Here is a 21,092-nt window from a genome sequence, read left to right on the forward strand (position 1 = left end):
TATTTGATTTTTTGAGAACAGGGTCTTGAACTTGTGATTCTTAGTGCTTATTAGGTAAGATTAAAGGTATGCATCACTGCTCCCTCACATTGTTTACTTTACTATATTCTCTCCACTGAGAACATAAATTTCATCTGTATCCCTGGCACTTGGAAGAATGTATAGCTAGCATATTATAGACAATATATAAATGTGTACTGAGAACATGTTTTTCTAATGAATTTTATGTTTTAAATGTTAGAAAGTATCTTTTAGGATAAAATGGTTTTTCTCTCAGCTTCAGTTGGTAGAAACATTCAAACTAATGCTGTTGACCTTTGGAATGTTCTTAAAACAGTAAGCACATAGCAAATATTTGGTAGCTCTTGTCCCATTTAAAAATATTTTCAACATTAAGGTTTGCCCCATTTTTTCCCCCTTCTTGCTCAATTTGTTAGAAGCCAATTATGTTTAATATTACTCCACTGTGGAAACACTAGGAAACACTCTCAGTTTTTACTCCCACAGCCATACTGGCTTTTTTTAGCCTGCCTGTAGGTTTAGTAGATTTTCAAAATACCCATCGCCCACTTGCCATATCCCCTTTCCCAAAACAAAATTAAGTAGGAGGGATACTTTTAGTATATCAAAAATATATACCGGGGGCTGGGGTTATAGCTCAGCGGTAGAGAGCTTGCTTCACACACATGAGGCATTGGGTTTGATCCTCAGTGCCACATAAAAAATAAAATAAATAAAGATATCGTGTCCATCTTTACAGAAAAATTATATATATATATATAGATAGATAGATATAGATATAGATATATATAGATATAGATATCTACACACACACACATACATACATACATACATACACACACATAGCATATGGCAACTATTTTAAAGCTAACAGTTTTCAGGAACAAGATGGTACATTGTAAAATGGCACAAGTCCTGTTTGCAAAATATGCTTATTAATAATTAGGACTTATTTTATTTTTCGCCTAAACCCTTATAATCAGATGTTTTTCTCTAACTTTACCAAGGCCTAAGTGACAAGGACTGAATTTACTGGTAGACCCTATCCCAGGCATGTCACATACTCTCTCATCTTGGCTTCCATGTGATTCAGGAATTGAACTAGACTATCTCTAATTTAAAATATCCTGCTATTCTCATTTCTCCTGAGAACTTTGGGGATGAACTAGCTATGTTTGAGGCATTAAAATAAATGGGAAAAATATCAAAAGTTAAAATTATAATTAACATTCATTTTACTAGCACTCTTTCGGTAAATAAGTTTAAGGTGAAAATATTCTGTAATAAAACCACATGAGTTAAGGAAATGGAAAACAAAATATTAGAAAACTTTGTAGAGGAAAAAAAAACAATAAAGGAGACTATAAAGTTACGGACTATCTTTGTTGCTATATTGAAATTTCCCATTGTGGGAGCCTTGTGGTTAGTGAGATTATAAATAATTCAGTGGGTTTTCTAGGAATGATATGTGCCTAGAAACTTCTTAAAAAAAAGAATTTATACATATTTCTTGATTTATCACATTCTGTGGAAATCAACAAACAAGTAAACATAAGTTAAATAATAGCACTGCAAGTATTGTTAAGTGCTATTAAGAAAGCAAGGTAAGCTAGAGAGTAGTCAGTAGGGAAAGGTGTTTATTTTAGAGTGACGGCATGGGGATGTGCAGGTAGGTGTATGGAATGGTCTGGAGAAATAAGTGTGTGAGGAAGATGAGATAGCAACTGTAAGACCCTGGGCTGGAGACATACTTGTGTGTTTGAAGTTTTGTTGTATTTTTCTTTGTCTGGTTCATCTCAGATTTTTGAATCCTATCTCCTGTACCAACATCCCTTTTGTCAAAGGTTTCCTAAAACATCCCTCTTTCCAAGTCTAGTAGAAGATTCTCTGGCCTTACCTTGTTAGCAGCATTCAAATACATTAAACTTCTTGAAAAGTTTCTTCCAGTTTGCTTCCAGGATACAACCACCCCCTCTCATTGTTTTTTTTCCTGCCCCTTTTCCCCTGATGGTTTCTTCTACTTTTTGTCCTCTAAATGTTAGAATATCACAGGGCACATAACTCAGCCCATCTCTTAATCTAGGTAAGTCAAGTTCCATGTCTGCGAATGTCGTCTACATGTGGGTGTTCACAAATTTGAATCTCCAACCTTGATTCCTCCCTGACTCAAGACTGTATTCAATACTTTTCTTCCTAGTTTGCCTACCAGGAGAAATACCCTCTTTCAAGGCCAGCTTGCATGAAGCCTCACTTGATACTCTATTGATGATTGTCAAATTGAGCTTTAAGATTAGTTCAAAGTAGAAAGGAGTTTTACATATGTTGTATCATTAAAAGAAATTTTTTACTGGGGGACTTCTGATAGAATAGACATCAAATGACCAAATTTGCTGCTGCTGTTGTTGTTTTAAGTCCTAAGGGTGGGGATGGGCAAAAAAAATTGTTGGGATGAGGTATTTTGTTTTGTTTTTTTAATGGAACTGAATTATATTCATGAATAAGATGCCAAAACAAGAAGAAATCAGAGAACAAAAGGTCAAATGTAACCAAGACAAACCTGAAGAAGTAGCATAGGAACTTGCCTTGCCAAATATTAAAACCTACTATAAAGCTCTAATGATGTAGTATTGCTTTATCTTCCGTTACCCGTTCCTTTCTGCACAATTCAGTCCCAAAGCCAGTAGGTAGTGCAGAGCAAGGTTGGTGTCTGTAAGGTGGGGCAGGGTGGAGCAAGTATTATAACTCAAGCAAGGTTAGGTGGGTTTCCATGTGGGGCCCAGCAGTTTAAAGGACACCCCTGCAGTGGGGCAGCCTGGCTTTGGGGTGTGAAATCCTAAGCAGGATGAAAGAACCTACCCAAGCAAAGGGGCCAGGCAGAGGGCTTCAGAACCTGAGCAAGTAAGGAAAGCATCGTGTGTGGGTGCGCGCGCGTGTGCGTGTGCGTGCTTGTGTGTGTGTGTGTGTGTGTGTGTGTTTGGGGGGAGGGGCAGCTGGAATGGAGAAGAGGAGGATGCTCAGGAAGAGAAGGGCATTGTCAGGGGTTGTAGTAAGAACTTCATCCCTGGCAGTCAGGGATAAGCGAATAGAAGGAGTTGTCTCCAAGATCAGTTGGTATACAGAAGTCAAGCAGAATGAGACTGAATTTGTAAATTTTCAGGTGTAGGTTTAAACAGTTTGAGTTGCAGGGCCAGTAATAGGAATGAATGTGAATTGTAAAAGAAGATCATGGTAAGGATAGCCTGCTCAAGAAAGGTGGTTATGGTGGGAGGAGAGTAAAAGAATAACTTGAGGTGGAGGTGGAGGTTTGCATGGTAGAAGGTAGAGAATGGGAGTGACTAGATTATTTGTGAGCCTAGAAAAGTTCAATAGCAGGAGAAATTGAAGATGAGTAAAGAAAGACCATTGGAACTTGAGAAGATAAGCAGAGGAAGTGGATTACTCATGCCTATCTGTAGTTTAAATCTTCATTGAATGGGACACCTTTGTTTTCCTAGTCTTTGCTATTATAAACAATGCTGCAGTAAAAAGTATTGGGGAAAGTATGAAAATTATATAGATGGGATAATATATATGTGTACTCCCACACAGTTATACATTCTCCAAAAAAGTAATATTTTTTTCTTTGAAGAGTATCCTGGGTTGTTGATTATTAGTAGAATGTGAATTTTAAAATGGAGGGCAACAATTTTAGCTAATTAAAAAGCAATTAGATTGGTAACTACTTACATAACTTTTAAAGTGTTCTTTTAAAAACTATATGACTTGAGGGGCTGTGGTTGTGGCTCAGTGGTAGAGCATTTGCCTAGCATGTGTGAGGCCTGGGGTTTGATCCTCAGCACCATATGAAAATAAAATAAAATAAAGGTATTATGTCCAACTACAACTAAAAAATAAATACTAAAAACCAAAACATATGATTTGAAATACTTTGGTCATACTGCTGTGAGAAGCCCTTGTTAGCAGAGTTTGGTATGTAAAGCCAGTGGTCAATGTGTGCTGCATTCTTCAGGGGATGTGCTTAGCATACAGAACAGGAAATGTCTCAACAGAGCCAGCATTCTTACTGAAAAGAATTTTCCATCCTCCTCCATTTGTGGTTAAGTTCTAAAATTGTTCCTGTTTCTTTAGTCTTCATAAACTCGAATCTTAATAATAGTTGAACCATTTTTTTCTTGTTTTCTGATATTAAAGATTCCTATTTTTAAATGCATGTGTAATTTTAAATTTTTAAATAATTAAAAGTTTTTAAAACCTTTTTTTTAAAAATAATTTTAGACTTACAGAAAAGTTGCAAAAATAGTAGAGTTCAACAGACCTTTCACCCAGCTTCTCTAAATGTAAACTAACTATAGTACAATTTTCAAAATAAGAAATTAACTTTGGTATGATACTATGAGTTAAACTACAGGTTTGTGTTAGAGTTTCCACTGTTTGTCCTTTTTCTGTTCCAGGATCCAATCTAGGATCCCATGTTTCTTTTAGTTGTCAAATATTAATTTCTTGGACATGACAATTCTTTCATGACCTTGAGACTTTTGAAGGATACTGGTTGATTATTTTGTAGAACATCTTTTCATTGGGCTTCTCTGATGATTTCTCATGATCAGATTGAGGTTATACAGTTGTCCGTTTTTCTGTTTTTGGCAAGAATATCATAGATGCTATATGCCTTTTTAAATGAATCATATCAGGAGGTAAATACTATAACGTCAATGTTATTGGTGGTAATGTTAGCTTTGATCACTCTGTTCAACCAATTGGATGTCTCCATTGTAAAATAAATATTTTTCCATTTATAATTAAATAATATTTTAGTGGATATACTTCAAGACTACAAATTTTCTGTTTCTTCTCAAACTTTTAACATCCATCAGTAGATCTTTCTACCAAAATTATTAGTAAAATACTACAAATGGTTATTTCTTTTTTCTTCACCCTACATATATTAATTGGAATACTTCTGTAAGAAGTTGCTGACATCTTCCTTCCCTGTCTTCTTCCTTTTCTTAAATTTGGACTCAGTGTATATATTTTTTATTTTGTGGACTATGCAATCTTATCATTTATTTGGTTTCTCAAATCAATCCAGCTTTAGACATTGGGAGTTATTTCAGGTTGGTTTCTTTAATCTTTCAACACATCCCTTTTTTTTTTTTAAGTTGTAGATGGATACAATACCTTTTATTTATTTTTATATAGTGCTGAGGATCAAACCCAGTGCCTTACACTTGAGAGGCAAGCACTCTACCACTGAGCCATAATCCAGCCACCTTTTTTTTTTTTTTGAATACTTCTTTTCTTCCTTACTGGCACCGTAAGTTGCTCTAGGCTCTTGTATTTTCCCCACCTCAGCTCTGCAGTCAGCATCTTCTCCAGGTTCCCCGGTTCCTTATATTGAAGAATGGTATTTAGAAACCAAGATCTAGGCACTTAGTATTCTTATTTCTTGGAATGTGATTGCATCTGAGCCCCCTTTTTTTGTTGTTGTTGCTCATGTTGGGTTTTCCCATTAGTTTATAACCCTGTATAACCTCCTTTTAGATGTTTATACTACTGTTTTATAAGAGGGTAAAATAAAAGAATTTTAAGAAAAAAAGTTTTGTGATATTTCATACTACTTTTGCTTGTGAGTGTGGATAAGGTATTTGTTCTATAATCTCAATATTTGTTTGCAGCTGTTTTCTTACATATATTCTCATTTGATAACTTGAGGAGCCACCCATAGCTGATCCTTACTGTTTGAAGGGAAAAAAGTATAAAGACTTAGTTCTTTGATTATTTTGTATTTTCTTCTCTTTTAAACTTTTACTTGGGGAAAGGGAAATGGAATATCAGTAGGTGTTTATAAGTAAGTTTTGTTGAATATTAGTTGTACTCGTGTTGAACAATATGCTTACATATATTGAGAGTAAAAATTGATAAAAATATAAATAGATATTGGCTAAATTATATTGTGTGCATGAACGAATATGTAACAGTCCCATCAATATGTACAACTATATAATGCACCAGTAAAAATGAGGGAAAATTTGAAATAAGCAACACTTTGAAAATGATAATGTTTATAAAGTTTATATTTTGAATGTGGCATCTTTTGAAGTAATTGGAACATATATATTTATTGAATACTTAGTAATATTTAATATTTAGAGTAAGAAAAGGTTGTTTTTTAAACATTTCTTATTGAAGAAAAACTACCATGCTATTTCACATCCAAAAATATTTACTGTGCTGAGGAGGTAGCTCAGTGCTAAAGTGCTTGCCTGCCATACATGAGGCCCTGGGTTCCATCCTTAGCAATACACACAAACACACACAATTTATTTATGCTGTCTTTCAGACACAGTGTCATCTACTAGAAATGATATTGAGGTGCTCAAAGCCTAAATATTTTACAAAGCGGAGTTAATAATGTGTTTTTAAAAGTTGCATTAATTCAGTTTACGGTTTTTAGTAATACTGAAGAACATAAAGTAAAAAATGGAAAGTTTCTTCCCCCAGTCATTGTAAATTTAGTCAATGTATCCTTTACACCTTATTCTTCACGGATGCACATAGATAACACATTCTCATAAAAACTTTCTAAGAAAATTGGGTTTATGCTCTCAAGTATTTTTCTTTTTCTTTCTTTTTTGGGGGTCAGAGGGTGGGGACCAGGGGTTGAACTCAGGGGCACTTGACCACTGAACCACATCCCCAGCCCTATCTTGTATTTTATTTTGAGACAGGGTGTCACTGAGTTGCTCAGTGCCTTGCTTTTGCTAAAGCCTTAGCTTTGAACTTGAGATCTTCCTGGCTCAGCCTCCCGAGCCTCTGGGATTACAGGTGTGCACCTCCGCTCCTGACTCTGAAGTATTTTTCTGCAGCTTGCTTTTTTATTTAACAATGTGTTTTTTTTTTTACCTACGGTCTTTTGCTGTTGTTATTGTTGTTTTGTACTAGGGATTGAACCCAGGGGTGCTTTACCACTGAACCACATCCCCATCCCTTTTTTATATTTTATTTAGAGATAAGGTCTTGCTAAATTGCCTAGGCCCCACTAAGTTGCTGAGGTTGGCTTTGAACTGGTGATCCTCCTGTCTCAGCCTTCCAAGCTGCAGGATTACAGGCATCTGCCACTATGCCCGGTTTACCTAGTTTTTAATAAAGTGAATAGCTGAGAATAAAAATGACAAGAATCAAGAATTAAATATATAAACAAGCATTAAGTGTTCTCATCGTGTGTGTGTATGCATACATGTGGTAACTGAGTGGCTGGATGTGTTAATTGACTTCATTGTGGTGATCATTTCAACAATGTATACACATATCAAAATATCAAATTGTACACCTTAACTATATACTATTCTTACTTTTCAATTATACCTCAACAATGCTAGAAAAAATAGTATCTATTAAGGGAGAGGCAGTCTGTGGGTTTTTTGTTTGTTTTAGAATTGACTGAACTAGCAGTTATAGTGTAACCTTCCACAAAGATTAAAAAAAAATTTTTTGAGGTTGTAGATAGACGGAATGCCTTTATTTTATTTGTATTTGTTTTATTTTTAAGTGGTGCTGAGGATCGAACCCAGTGCCTCATGCAAGGCAAGCGCTGTGCCACTGAGCTACAGCCCCATCTCCTAAAAAGACTTTGATAAATTTCTAGCCCAAGAGTTTTTAAAACTTGAGGTTGCTTTGTCTTTAAGAGATATACTTTTGTTTCATAGAGGGAAAAGGTACATATAGAAATAAAGAATGTGAATAAATAGATGTGTTTATGGAAAAGAGTTTGAAACTTGTACTCTTGTTTGTAGAAGTGATGGTAGATAGGAGAAGAGGTTGTAGTGAATATTTTAAGTATAATATACTTTATTTATTTATATTTTGGTACCAGGGATTGAACCTAGGGGCGCTTAACCACTGAGCCACATCCCCAGCCCTTTTTACTTTTTATTTTGAGACAGGCTCTCACTAGGTTGCTTACAGTCTTGCTAAGTTTCTGAGGCTGGCTTCGAACCTGCATTCCTCCTGCCTCAGTCTCCCAAGCTGCTGGGATTACAGGCATGTGCCACCATACCTGCCTGTATAGTACCCTTTAATATTTACTAAGTTAAATATTCAAGGTGACTGACATAAGTGTCAGGAAAATTTCATAGAGTTGTGTAAGTAGAAAAAAGGGTTAAGTGAAAAGCTGCTTATTAAAGTACATAGTAAGACTCTAATCTAAGTGGTAGCTTCTGATGCAGAATTTTACTTCATAATATAACTTAAACTAGAGTCTTAGAGGAGGTTATTTGAAATCAAAACAAAACCAAACTTTCATTTTAAATATAGTAGATAATAGAGAGATGAACATTGTAGCCTAAGAGATAGTATAAGCCAAAGATATTAACACCTAGTAAATACGTAATTTTTTTCTTTTATAATCTTTCCCTCTTCCCAGGTCAGCAATAGTCCTGAACCTCTGAAGGCTGTAGAACAGGAGGTGAGAATGGTCTTTAAAAACATTTTACAAAAAAATAAAAGTGTTTAACTATTGGTTACTTCCTCAACTGCTATTCTCAAAATATCATATGGTCAGTTTGGAAGACTATTGATGTTATTCACTAAAATACAAAAGAAATAATTTATTATACAGTAGTTGTCAGGGTTTTACTGTAGTTTGAAATTTATTCCTCCTCCAAAATAAATATTTTGAAATAAAGGAGAAGAAAGGGCAAGTAAGTCTTATGGAAATTCTGCCTGTTTCCACTTATCAGCTCTAGGTAAGAAAACTGGTACACTTTGTACAAATATCTTCCTTAAGGTAAAGGTACTTAACTTTGTATGGATCCTGGAGACAGCCCTTGTTGTCTTTTTACCTTGAATTGCTCCCCTAGTTTAATAGGTTTCTTCAGCTTTATTCAGCAAACAACTGTTAAAAGCCTAGTACATGTGAGTCTTGGTATGTTGGATATGGGGAATAAAAAGACAAGACTTTCTCTGCTACGTCAGGAGTTAACCTAGGTCTGTATGGAAGCCCCTCAACATTGACACTGAAATAACATTCTTTATTCCCCCCAGGAATATCCTTAGGATAATCCTATCATTCCTTTAGTAATCTGAATTCTTTTGATCCTGCAATATTGTTTACACCTATAATATATTTTATCTATATATGAGTGTCTAGAGTTTTGGTTCTCAGTGTTTCTTTGGGTCAAATTCTTTTACATGAAACTCCAAAAAAATGAATGTACACACAGAATTGTGTGATTGTTGTGCCTTAGAATTGTAAATTGAGTGTTTAATAACCACTGCTTTAGAGTCTGACTTATTTGGAGAAAAAGAAAGGTAAATATAAAATTATAAGATGGTGTGTGTTATAGTAGGACATCCTGTATGGATCTAGTTACTTAATTGTAATTTTTTCTTTACTTTCAGCTTATAAAACCTTAAAATCTGAAAGGTTAAGCTGGGTGTGGTGGCACACACCTGTAGTCCCAGCAGCTCAGGAGGCAAAGGCAGGAGCATCACAAGTTCAAAGCCAGCCTCAGAAAAAGCAAGGTGCTAAGCAACTCAGTGAAACTCTGGGTCTAAATAAAATATGAAATAGGGCTGGGGATGTAGCTCAGTGGTCGAGTGCTCCTGAGTTTGATTCCTGGTACCATAAACAAACAAACAAACAAATAAATAAATGGTAGACAAATTTAACAGAGTTGCTTGGCCCTTTATTTAGCTTATTTCAAATGAAGGCAGGCTACTTAGGTAAAACACTACATTGGAACATGTAGTATTTGTAAGCTGTTCTTAATGGAATAATCTACTTTCTATAATTATGCATGTAGTTTATTAGAAAATAGTGATGGTGTAATGCCAGATAACATATGACATATATATTCACCCTAGCACTGAGTGCATGACCCATTTGATGAATGGAACAACTAAAAATATTTTGAAAGGCTTATAGACTTTTAGCCTGATATATAATACCAGTAGGAAAATGTATACAAAGACCAGATTGTTTCAACCATGGTGTCTCAAGTGAAACCAAAATATTGAGTCTTTGTTGTGGTTATGGTAAAAAAACCCAAAAACAACAACAAAGAATTTACCATCTTAATAATCTTTAAGTACATCCATATTAGTGTGAAACAGATTTCAGAGCTTTTTCACCTTGCATATCTAAAATTCTATACCAGTTACATGGTAATTTCCCTCCCTCCAACCTTGAAAACACCATTACACCTTGTTTTATGAATTTGACCCCATGTATTAGATACATCATATAAATAGGATCATATTGTATTTGTCTTTTTGAGACTGGTTTATTTCACTTAGCATAATGTCCTCGTCCATATGACAGGGCGTGGTAGGATTTCTTTTTTTTTTTATTAAGGGCAAATAATATTCCATCGTATGTATCACCTTTCATTTATACAATCATCTATCAGTGGCAAATTTGGGTTGCTTCTACCTCCTGGCTACTGTGAATAATAGCTCGTATGGTGCAAATGTGACTGTACAAATAAGCTCTTTTGAGACCGCCTTTTCACTTTTCAGTATATATCCAAAGTGAAATCGCTGGATGATATGGTAGTTTTATTTTTTAAAAAAATTATTGTGAGGAACCTCCACATTGTTTTCTAGAGCAGTTGTGTTGTTTTGACAGTTCTGCCAGCAGTGTTCAGGGATTCTAGTTTCTTCACATCCTTGCTAGGATTGTTACTCTGTGTTTTTAATTGAATAGTAGCTATCCTATTTGGAGCAAGATACCATTTCATTGTAATTTTCTGGTTCCTTTGTTTTTGTTTTGGTGACACCTGGAATTGAACTCAGGGCCTTATGAATGCTAGGTATGTGCTCTACCACAGAGCCACATGTTAGCCATAGGTATTTGGGCTTGTTGCTTTCATTCTGTCTTTAGTTGGAGACACAATACAAGAATGTCATGCCCCTGCCCAAACGCTATAGCAAAGACTAATTAAGTATAATCTTGGGAGTATTATATCACCACTGCCTGGGAGACCGAGGAGAAATAAGTACCTCTTTTGACAACTATCTGCCTAAAATACAGAGCTTTTCTTTCTCATGCTACATCCCTGGGATCTAGTTGTCAGAAGTGACTTTGTTTTAAAGAGCATAAAATCTTTTTGTGCAGCAAACGTAAAAAGTGGAAGTAGATTACTGATACATAAATCTTGTTATTCAGATAGCCTAGGATATCATTTTCTTTTGAGATCTTAATTTTCGACTTCCTTCTAGCCTGAAATCTTTGGATCCCTGAGATATTATAGTCCTTTTCCTGTTTTAGGTTCACCTTTCTCCTGGCTCTTTTTACTTCATGCATTCAGGTTCATAAATGAATTTGGGAAAGTGGGCTTTTGCCCATGAGTTTATATTGTTAACTCTTTAATTATTAATTAAAAAATTTGGGCTGGGGATGTGGCTCAAGCGGTAGCGCGCTCGCCTGGCATGCGTGCGGCCCGGGTTCGATCCTCAGCACCACATACAAACAAAGATGTTGTGTCCGCCAAATACTAAAAAATAAACATTAAAAAAATTAAAAAAAAAAAAAATTTAAGATGACAATGACCAGGCTTTGGAAGAAGTGTGTTGATGGCTGGAATGGTAAGGATAAAGAAGAAATATTTTCTCTACTTTTATTTAAGTGGGAAATGTCAAGTCCAAGACTGACCTCAAATTATTTTTTTTTTCAAATAGTTTCAAAGGCATATCATTTTCTTAGTATAGATGAACTTGATATTCTATAACACTTTCTGAATCCACAGTCTTGATGGATTTGAGAGCTTTCATTAGGACTATGGAGTTTTATATTCTTAAACATGTGTTACATTCTGAACCTTTGAAGGATGGGAATTCATGTATATGATAACACAAATATGAATTAGCCAGGCTGTTAGATGAACCAAATAATATCCACCACCCTCCCCTTTTCTTTTGGTACCAGGGGCACTCAACCCCTGAAACAAACCCTTTTTATTTTTTATTTTGAGAAAGGGTCTCATTGGATTGCTTATAGTCTTGCTAAATTGCTGAAGCTGGCCTTGAACTGTAATCCTCCTGCCTCAGCCTCCTGAGCTGCTAGGATTACAAACGTGTATCACCACACCATACGGAACTTTTATTTTTTATTGAGTGCATATCAAAGCAAAGACAAAGAGTCATTCTGGGATGGTGGTGGCTTATAGTTACTTGTCTTTTCTATAGTCCTCTTTGGCTCCAGAAACATTATTATCAAAGTTTATGACTCAACTCTAAACAAGATAATTTGCTTGACTTAGTACAGTTTTGTTGTTATTGTTGTTTGTTTATTTTGTTTTGCCATGTGGGGGATTAAGTTCAGGGCTTCCTTCTGTGTGTTGTATATTAGGTGCCAATCATCAGCTCAAGGAAATAGCAGTTTTATGTTTTAACTTAAGGAAGGTGGAGATGATGGAGAATTAAACTATTTCTTTCTTTGAATCGTCTATCTTTTCACTGGAATTAAGTCCAGTGTTTGAGATCCACAGAAGAAAATAATTGTATAATTTAGCTAACTTTATTAGCATATGGTTAGTATTGTAATTAAGATGACAGATGATCACAAAGTTAATCTTAAATGCAAGCCATTAAAAATGCTTTCTTTATTCATAAAAAGTATAAATAAGTATGAATGCTTTTCCCCCTCAAAACTTTATCTCAAATTGAAGAAAAGTTCATGTAGTTCTATTCATTTGAATTTGTTTAGAATGTATTTACTTTTTCCCCTTAAAGTACCAGTTGCCTATTAAAAATTTTCAGAAAAGCTAAAAAGTGTCACAAAAAGAAAGTAAATTTTATTCCCTATGCTTAGTTGATTTACATGCTTTTAAAAAAACTTTGGGACCAAGAGCCAGGAGTGATGGCTTATGGCCTGTAATCTTAGTCAGCAACTTGGAAGGTTGAGGCAATCAAGGCCTGCCTCATCAACTTGAGACCCTGTCTCAAAATAAAAAAGAGCTGGGGATATAGGAGACTGGGAGGTCTATGATCAATACTGGCAGATTCAGTGTCTGCAGAGGGCACAGTTCCTGGTTCTCAGATGGCACCTTTTTGCTTTGTCTGTACACAGTAGAAGGATTAAGACTGTCTCTGGGGTGTCCTTTATAGGGGTATTATATTTGTACTCATGAGGGCTCTAGCCTCAAGATCTAAGCATCTCTCAAAGGTCTCACTCCTTACATTATCATGTTGAAGTTTCAATATACGAATTTGGGGAGGACAGACAAACATTGAGACCTTAGCAGTAGACATCTTTGATATTTTGTATTTTATTTATGGTATATATTCATATATATTCATATATAGATTTACTGCTCTTAGTATATGCTGTAAGTCTGAAGTTTCCATTCTTTGTTGACTCTTGAAAATTCTCCCCTATTACCAGTATAATTCAGTGGTAGAGTGCCCTTCTTCAAACCCCAGTATTGCACAAAACAAAAGAGTCTTTGGGACCATACTTCTTATATTGTTTTATATTCTAATATATTATTTTAGTTGATGATGCTTTATAAAAATGTATTAATCCATGTTGTATTTGCAAAACTTTCTTTTTGTGTGTGTTTGTGGTGCTGGGGATGGAACCCAAGGTTTTGTGCATGCTAGGCCAATGCTGTACCACTGAGCTACACCCCTAACCCCTTCAACGCAATTTTAATTGCTGCATAGGGTTCAGTTGTACAAATGTATCATAATTTGCTTATTCTCCTATCTTGAATCATTAAGGTTGTTTGCAGTATTTTATTGTGATAAGAACCACTAACATGAGTTTTACCCTCTTTAAATTTTAAGTCTACAATATATTATTGTTGACAGTTTTGTCTAGTATTGTACAATAGATCTCTAGAGCTTAATTATCTTGCTCAAGTGAAATTTTCTGGCTTTTGGTTAGTAACTCCTCATTTCTCCCTCCCTGCCATACCACTCTCCCCACCCTGCTCCTAATAACCGGCATTCTACTCTGTTTCTATAAACTTGTTTGGGATTTTTTTGCTGTTATAAATGACAGCATGTGTACATCTTTAACTATTTCTTGAAGAATGTATACTTCTTCCTAATGTAACATAAGCATTTTACTGTATTACTGAAAATTCATTTTAAGTAGATATTATACTCTAAAATGGATATATTGTTTTATTTTTCTTTTAATAGATTCAAAGTCCAAGTGGAAATTCTATTTTGGTAAATGGATCATTGTCTGCCATGGATATACACAAAATGATGATTGATAAAATAACGTAGCTGACCAGTTATTGTACAAGTGCAAGTATAGTCATTTTTAAAAGTTGAGAATAGCAAGAATGTACTGGAACCAAGGGTCTTAAGCAAACACTTCGGTTTTACCCTTGTGTTAGAACCCAAATTTACCAATACAGCTAAAATATTTCAGAATCTTTTTTTTTTTTTCCTTATCCTCTGCTCCTGGGGATTAAACTCAGGACCTCCAGTACGCTAGGCAAATGTTCCACCACTTAGTTACATCCTCAGCCCTTTTTATTTTATTCTGAGACAAGGTCTCTCTAAGTTGTCCCAGCTGGCCTCAAGTTTGAGATCTTCCAGTTTCAGCCTCCTGAGTAGCTGAGATTACAGGAGTTTGCCATTGTGCTGAGTGATATTTCAGAATCTTAGTGGATTACTCCACACTGGATGTACCAGTTCTTTAATTTTCTGCGTCCTTTAACTTTCTACATTTCTCATCAGTTAAAAAGAAGAAAAAAAAAAAAAAGGCTGGGATAGGGTATAGGGGAACTGTTAAATTATGTAAGTATAATTACCATGAGAAATTGTAACAGCTGACGTTTTAAACATGTAGTATGTATGAAGTGCATTGCTAAACTAGTATATAGAAAAACTTATAATAATCCTATAAAGTAGATACAGATTACAGAATATAGATATAGAAAGAATGTATAATCTACCTGAGATCATACATTTAGTGAATGGTAAATTTATTGAATTTACCCTTGTTCTTATTTAGCAGTAGTAAAACTTTTTTTTTTTCCTTCCCTCTTTAAGAGAGAGTACCTCATTGTGTTTCTCAGGTTGGCCCTCAACTTCTAGGCTCAGCTGATTCTTCTGCCTCAGCCTCCTGAGTAGCTGGACTACACTATTCCTGGCTTAGAAGTAGACTTTTTGTCATGTTCTATTCTCCATAGACCTTTGTACTTTGCTCTAAAAGAATTATATCATTCTTGATATCCATTGGACAGTTTTTAATTCATTATTTTGGACCTTTTTGAAAATCTGTTAAAAACTGTACATTCTTTTTCAGAAAAATTTACAGTACATAGATTTTGCATACATTTTCATATGAACACGTGTCCCTTTAACTCTATTTGGAGATCCTAGAATAGTAGTTTATATTAAATTTAAATGAGTATATGAATCACCTGAGTTGCTTGTAAAATTGCAGATAACCTGACCTCACTGTTAAAGTTGGGTGCATTAAGTAGGGAGTTGGATTTAGAATCTGTCTTTTTGACAAATACTTAAGTGATTTGGATGGCAGGATGTTTTAAGATCACAAAACTGTCCTGAATCATTGCTGAATTCATTGCTGTTTTAGAGCGGCTGTTACAAAGTATTATTAACAAATGATTGTGTAGTTTTATAATTTTATTACTAATACATCTTTAGTTTCCAGTTTTCTGTTTAGAAAAATCTCATGTATGTTTGGAAAAATATGTTCTTCTTAAATATTATTTGCAAATGATCTAGACAGATTATTTATTGGTAATCAGTGACTCTTCATTGCCTGTTTTTCTTTTCTTTTTCTTTTTTTTTTTTTTAAAGGGGGTAGGACTTTCTCTAGTACAGTTGTTTCTTAACTCTTTTTCCCCCAATGCTTGGGTTTACACCCAGGGCCTTGTGCATGCTAAGCATGCACTCTACCACTGAGCTGTGCTCCCAGCCCCTAGATGATTTCTAAGTGGTTTAGAATGAATTATTCAGTTAAAATTGCCTCCTCAATTATCTTTATTTGTAGGATGAACTTTCTGATGTTAGCCAAGGTGGATCTAAAGCTACCACTCCAGCATCAATAGCTACTTCAGATGTGGCAGCAATTCCTCCTGATACTCCCTTAAAGGAAGATAATGAAGGATCTGTGAAGGGTACTGACACACCAAATAAGTCAGACATAAGCAAACATATTGAAGTGCAGGTAGCCCAAGAAACTAGAAATGCATCTACAGGTAAGTGACCCTAGTTCTTAATCAACAAAGTGTTGAGTAAAACTCAGATGATGTGGGAATGAGAAGAATGTGTTGGGGTGTTGCCTGCTTTAGATATATAAAGATGGTAGATAATTCATTATATTTAATGTAAATAAACATTAAAGAGATAATAAAGTTTTGGAAAGAGATATTGGGGGTTGGGAGGCTAGAGAGCTTAAAAGGCAGGAGGACAACCCTTTTCTGTCCTCTACCTAAGTATGTTAATCTGTTACTTTAGTTTCTCTATTTTTCACCCCTTACATAGAAATGGAAGCAGTGCCTTGCAGTGCCTTGCACCACTGCACTATGTCCCCTCAAGAAACACAAATGAAAACTTAATAATTTCTGAGATTGACTATTAACTGAATGTATGACATTGGCTAACCCTATGTTTCCTAGAACCCATTTTTAAAATGATTGCATTTTAAAAATATTTAAATGATATATTCACAACCATAAAAGCAACAGGATTTGCATATGAAGGCATGTATGATACACGTTTTGTTTATTTCATCATGTCCTTCTTTAGGCTCTGCTGAAAATGAAGAGAAGTCAGAAGTTCAAGCAATCATTGAGTCCACTCCTGAATTGGATATGGACAAAGATCTCAGTGGATACAAAGGTTCAAGGTACTGAAAGTGTCAGATTAAGACATTTTATCTTTCCTTTTCCTTACTTTTATCATAAGCACTCTATTCTTTGGCATGTGACCAGACAAGAGTAGTTTATGTTTTTCTGAAGAAATATTGGTATTATATTCCAATTTCTGTTCTTGAAAGTGAACATTACACATGGTTTAAACTGTGAAATGTTACTCTTGCAGCATCAGGGATTTGGCGTACAGGGATGGATGGTGTCTTTGTTTTGTACTGCTATAACACTATCTGAGACTGAGTAATTTAGAAACAGAGATTTATAAACGAGATTTATTCTCTTCCAGCTTGAAGGCTAGGAAGTTCAAAAACAAGGTGCTGCAGTTTTGTTTGTCTGGTGAGGACTACTCTTTGCCTCCAAGATGACACCTTGTTGCTGCATCCTCTGGAGGAGAGGAATGTGGTGTCATCACATGGCATAAGACAGAAGGGCAAGTTGGCCTAATGCCATGTGAAGCCTCTTTTATGAGGGCCTTCATCCATTCAGGAGGGAGGAGCACTCATGACCTAATCACTCAAAGGCACTACCTCTTAATAATATCACATTGGCAACACCAAAATTTTGGAGGGGACACATTCGTACCATAGTAGATGTGGGAAAGGAAAACTAAGAGGTATTCCATATATTTTTTTTTTTTTAAGAGAGAAGAGAGAGAGAATTTTTTAATATTTATTTTTTCAGTTTTCGGTGGACACAAAATCTTTATTTTATTTTTATGTGGTGCTGAGGATCGAACCCAGTGTCCCGCACATGCCAGACGAGCGTGTTACTGCTTGAACCACATCCCCAGCCTGGTATTCCGTATTTTCTATACACTTGAGGAAACAAAAAAGAGAGTTGAAGGAAGTAATAATTTGAGCAACCTTTGTTCCTTCCTCCAGATAAGGAAAAAGAGAAAGTACTTTTGCCTTCCTTAACTAATAATTTCCATTACTAAAAGAAAATAGTCTCATTTCAGTGTCATTTTACAGGAGAAGGCTGTTTGATGGTGGAAGAAAATGGTTAAGAATGGTTAGGTAGCATCTTAATCAAGGTTATCTGAAATATGTTGATGTTCGCAAATGTCAGATAGAAGCTATTGACTATATTCAGATTTCTTCCATAAATTTTATCTTTTAATTAATTAATAATGACCATAAAAATACATGTCATTTATGGGCTGGGGTTGTGGCTTAGTGGTAGAGCACTTGCCTAGCCTGTGTGAGGCACTGGGTTTGATACTCGGCACCACATAAAAATAAATACAGGTCCAACAACAACTAGTAAATTTTTTTTTAAAAAAAAGAATACATGCCATTTATTAATCTCTGCTAATCCATTGTGCATTACACTACAGAAGTTAAAAACATACGCCTAAGAGTAAGACTGTATGAGTTCAAATCTTGGCCTTGGATTTGAATTTTAGGTTTCTTTATCTGTAAAAGGGGATTATAATAATACCCCAGATAGTTATGAGGACTAAAAGAGCCAATGTACTTTAAATCATTGGCAAAGTGAACCAGGTACTATGGCACATACCTTATAATCCCAGCGATTTAGGAAGCTGAGGCAGAAGGATCACAGATTGAGGCTTTGCCTAATCAATTTAGCAAGGCCCTGTCTCAAAAATAAAAAAGTTGTAGCTCAGTGTTAGACTGCCCCTGCATTCAACTCTCAGTACTGCAAAAAATAAAATCACAGGCAAAGTACCCCATTCAACAAAAGTTGACTAATAGTTTTCATCATTATTTTATATAATTCTGTTGTAATTTTCACTAACCTTATGAAGTAGATGTTTTCATCCTCATTTTACAGATAAAGAAACTCAGAAAAGTATAGTAACTTATCCAAAATCACCAAACTAGCAAAAAACAGAGCTGAAATCAGAGTGTAAAAATGAAACTGGCATATATATATGTATGTGTGTGTGTGTGTATATATATATATATATATATATATATATATATATATATACACACACACACACACATACATATACATATATATACAACTAAAATATATATATTTTAGTTGTAGATGGACACAATATCTTTATTTTATTTGTTTATTTATTATGTGGTACAGGGGGTGGACAACCAGTGCCTCATGCATGCTAGGCAGGTATTCTACCACTGAGTCACAACCCCAGCTGAAACTGGTTAAGAAATTCACCTTCTTCTAAGCATAAATTTAACTACTTATTTATATAGCTTGGATCTGTTGTAACTTTTGATATTTTGGACCTCTTTAAATTTTTATTTATTTATTTATGTATTTATTTATGTATTTATTTTTGCAGTTGTGGGGATTAAACCTAGGTCCTCACACATGTTTACACACACTCCCACGGAACTCATCCACAATCCTTTTTTATTTTATTTTGAGTTAGGATCTCACTAAGTAGCCCAGTCTGTCCTCAAACTTTGAGACTCATTTTCTTGGCTTAGCCTTAAATTTTATTCTTAGTAGAATAAGTGTCTGAAATTTTAAAGTCAAATAATACTGTAGAATTATAATTCTATCTCAACTTTTGCTAGTATTCATTGTTTCTTTTTTTAATATTTTTTAGTTGGACACAGTACCTTTATTTTATTTATTTTTTTTATATGGTGCTGAGAATTGAACCCAGTTCCTCACACATGCTAGGCAAGTGCTCTACCACTGAGCCACAACCCTAGCCCCTCATTGTTTCTATTATTATAATAACTACCAATATTAATCACAGATTATCCACAGAATGAAATATAGTTTAATTTCCTTTCTTTTCAACTTTGTGTTTTTCTGAAATTATTGTAGTCTTAGAGGTTAAATTCGCTGAAGATTGAGCCCATGTGGTAGGCAGGCGCTCTACCACTGAGCTTTTATGTGGTGCTGAGAATTGAACCCAGTTCCTCACACATACTAGGCAAGCACTACCACTGAGCCACAGTACCAGCCCCCCCCACCCCGTATATTTCTCAAGTATAAACATCCTTATGACCAAACCCAGAATCTTTTCTAGAGCTCTCCCTCCTGTGGCCTTCTATTGGCCATTCATCAATCTGGACTTCGGTATTTGCTCTGGTTCTGAGATATGCTTCATTATTAACCCCAGGAATTCTCTTTCACCTCTCTCTATTTCCTAGCTCCCAAAGCATCCCACTTCTTGATTTCTGCCTTTATTTCTACAGTGCTTATTCTTACCAGCTTTCTGGGCAAAGGATGCATGAGCTATAATTTTTTTGAGAACTGTGACAAATATCATTTGTAGATATGTTTCATAGTTTGACTAGATATAGAATTACAGGTAGGAAAACTTTTTTTTTTTTTTTTAGAATTGCAGAGATATGGTTTCATTATCATGTTGAGTTCAAAGTGGTGCCATTTAGGTTCACAAGTCTTTGTATATACTCTTCAGAAACTTTTAGGTCTTATTGTTTGGTTTTTGATTGTTTAAAAAAAATCATTAATCTGTACTTGGTTTATCTTCTTATACAAACTAAGTCCTTTTACCTGAAAATTCTTATCTCCCAGGTATGAGAAATTCTCTATGTCTCCTTATTTTTGTTTCTTTTTTTAGAGAGAGAGAGAGAGAGAGAGAATTTTTTTTTAATATTTATTTTTAGTTTTCGGTGGACACAACATCTTTATTTTTTTTATTTTTATGTGGTGCTGAGGATCGAACCCAGCGCCCTGCGCATGCCAGGCGAGCACACTTCCACTTGAGCCACATCCCCAGCCCCTTATTTTTGTTTCTTACTCCTGTTCTAGAACATTTGTTAGGTAGATATCAAGCATATTGGACTGATCCTCATCATTCCTGCTTCCTCTTTTCTATCTCCTCTATTTTTTATTTAATTTCAAGCAAAACTTGATTTTTTTCTCCCCTTCGCCCCAAGTTTTTCCTTGTTCTTGAATGGTTGCTTCTTAAACCACTTACTGTTCTTGTTTGGATGCAATACTTATTCTGGAAATTTTTTTTTTTTTCTGTGTTGCTGCTGCCGCCTCATTGTTTGAGTTAGCACCTTCTTCACATACTCTTTTTTTTTTTATTTTTAATTTTTTCAACTGCAGATGGACCCAGTATCTTTATTTATTATTTATTTTTTATTTGGTGCTGAGGATCAAACCCAGTGCCTCACATGTGTGAGTCAAGCACTCTACCACTGAGCCTCAGCCCCAGTCCCCATACTCTTTCGTTTGGACTCTTTCATAATAGTCTTCTCTTTTGCGGTGGGTGGGGGGAAT

General features: G+C 35.1%; 1 protein-coding gene across 6 annotated transcripts in view; it reads left to right on the top strand.

Annotated features, from left to right (window-relative positions):
- The window catches only part of Spag9 (sperm associated antigen 9), an 85,830-nt gene that overhangs the window by 7,742 nt on the left and 56,996 nt on the right, over nt 1–21,092 (top strand). For 5 of the 6 annotated variants that reach the window (XM_048788923.1, XM_048788925.1, XM_048788935.1 and 2 more), the window contains exons 3-4: nt 16,004–16,211; nt 16,762–16,861. In XM_048788923.1, the coding sequence (XP_048644880.1) occupies nt 16,004–16,211; nt 16,762–16,861 (308 nt within the window). Of the gene's footprint in view, nt 1–8,443; nt 8,486–16,003; nt 16,212–16,761; nt 16,862–21,092 lie in introns of all 6 variants that reach the window. The other variant, XM_048788916.1, reaches the window with a different exon arrangement.

The sequence above is a fragment of the Marmota marmota genome, unplaced genomic scaffold, assembly GCF_001458135.2.
Source record: "Marmota marmota marmota unplaced genomic scaffold, marMar, whole genome shotgun sequence".
Classification (NCBI taxonomy): domain Eukaryota; kingdom Metazoa; phylum Chordata; class Mammalia; order Rodentia; family Sciuridae; genus Marmota; species Marmota marmota.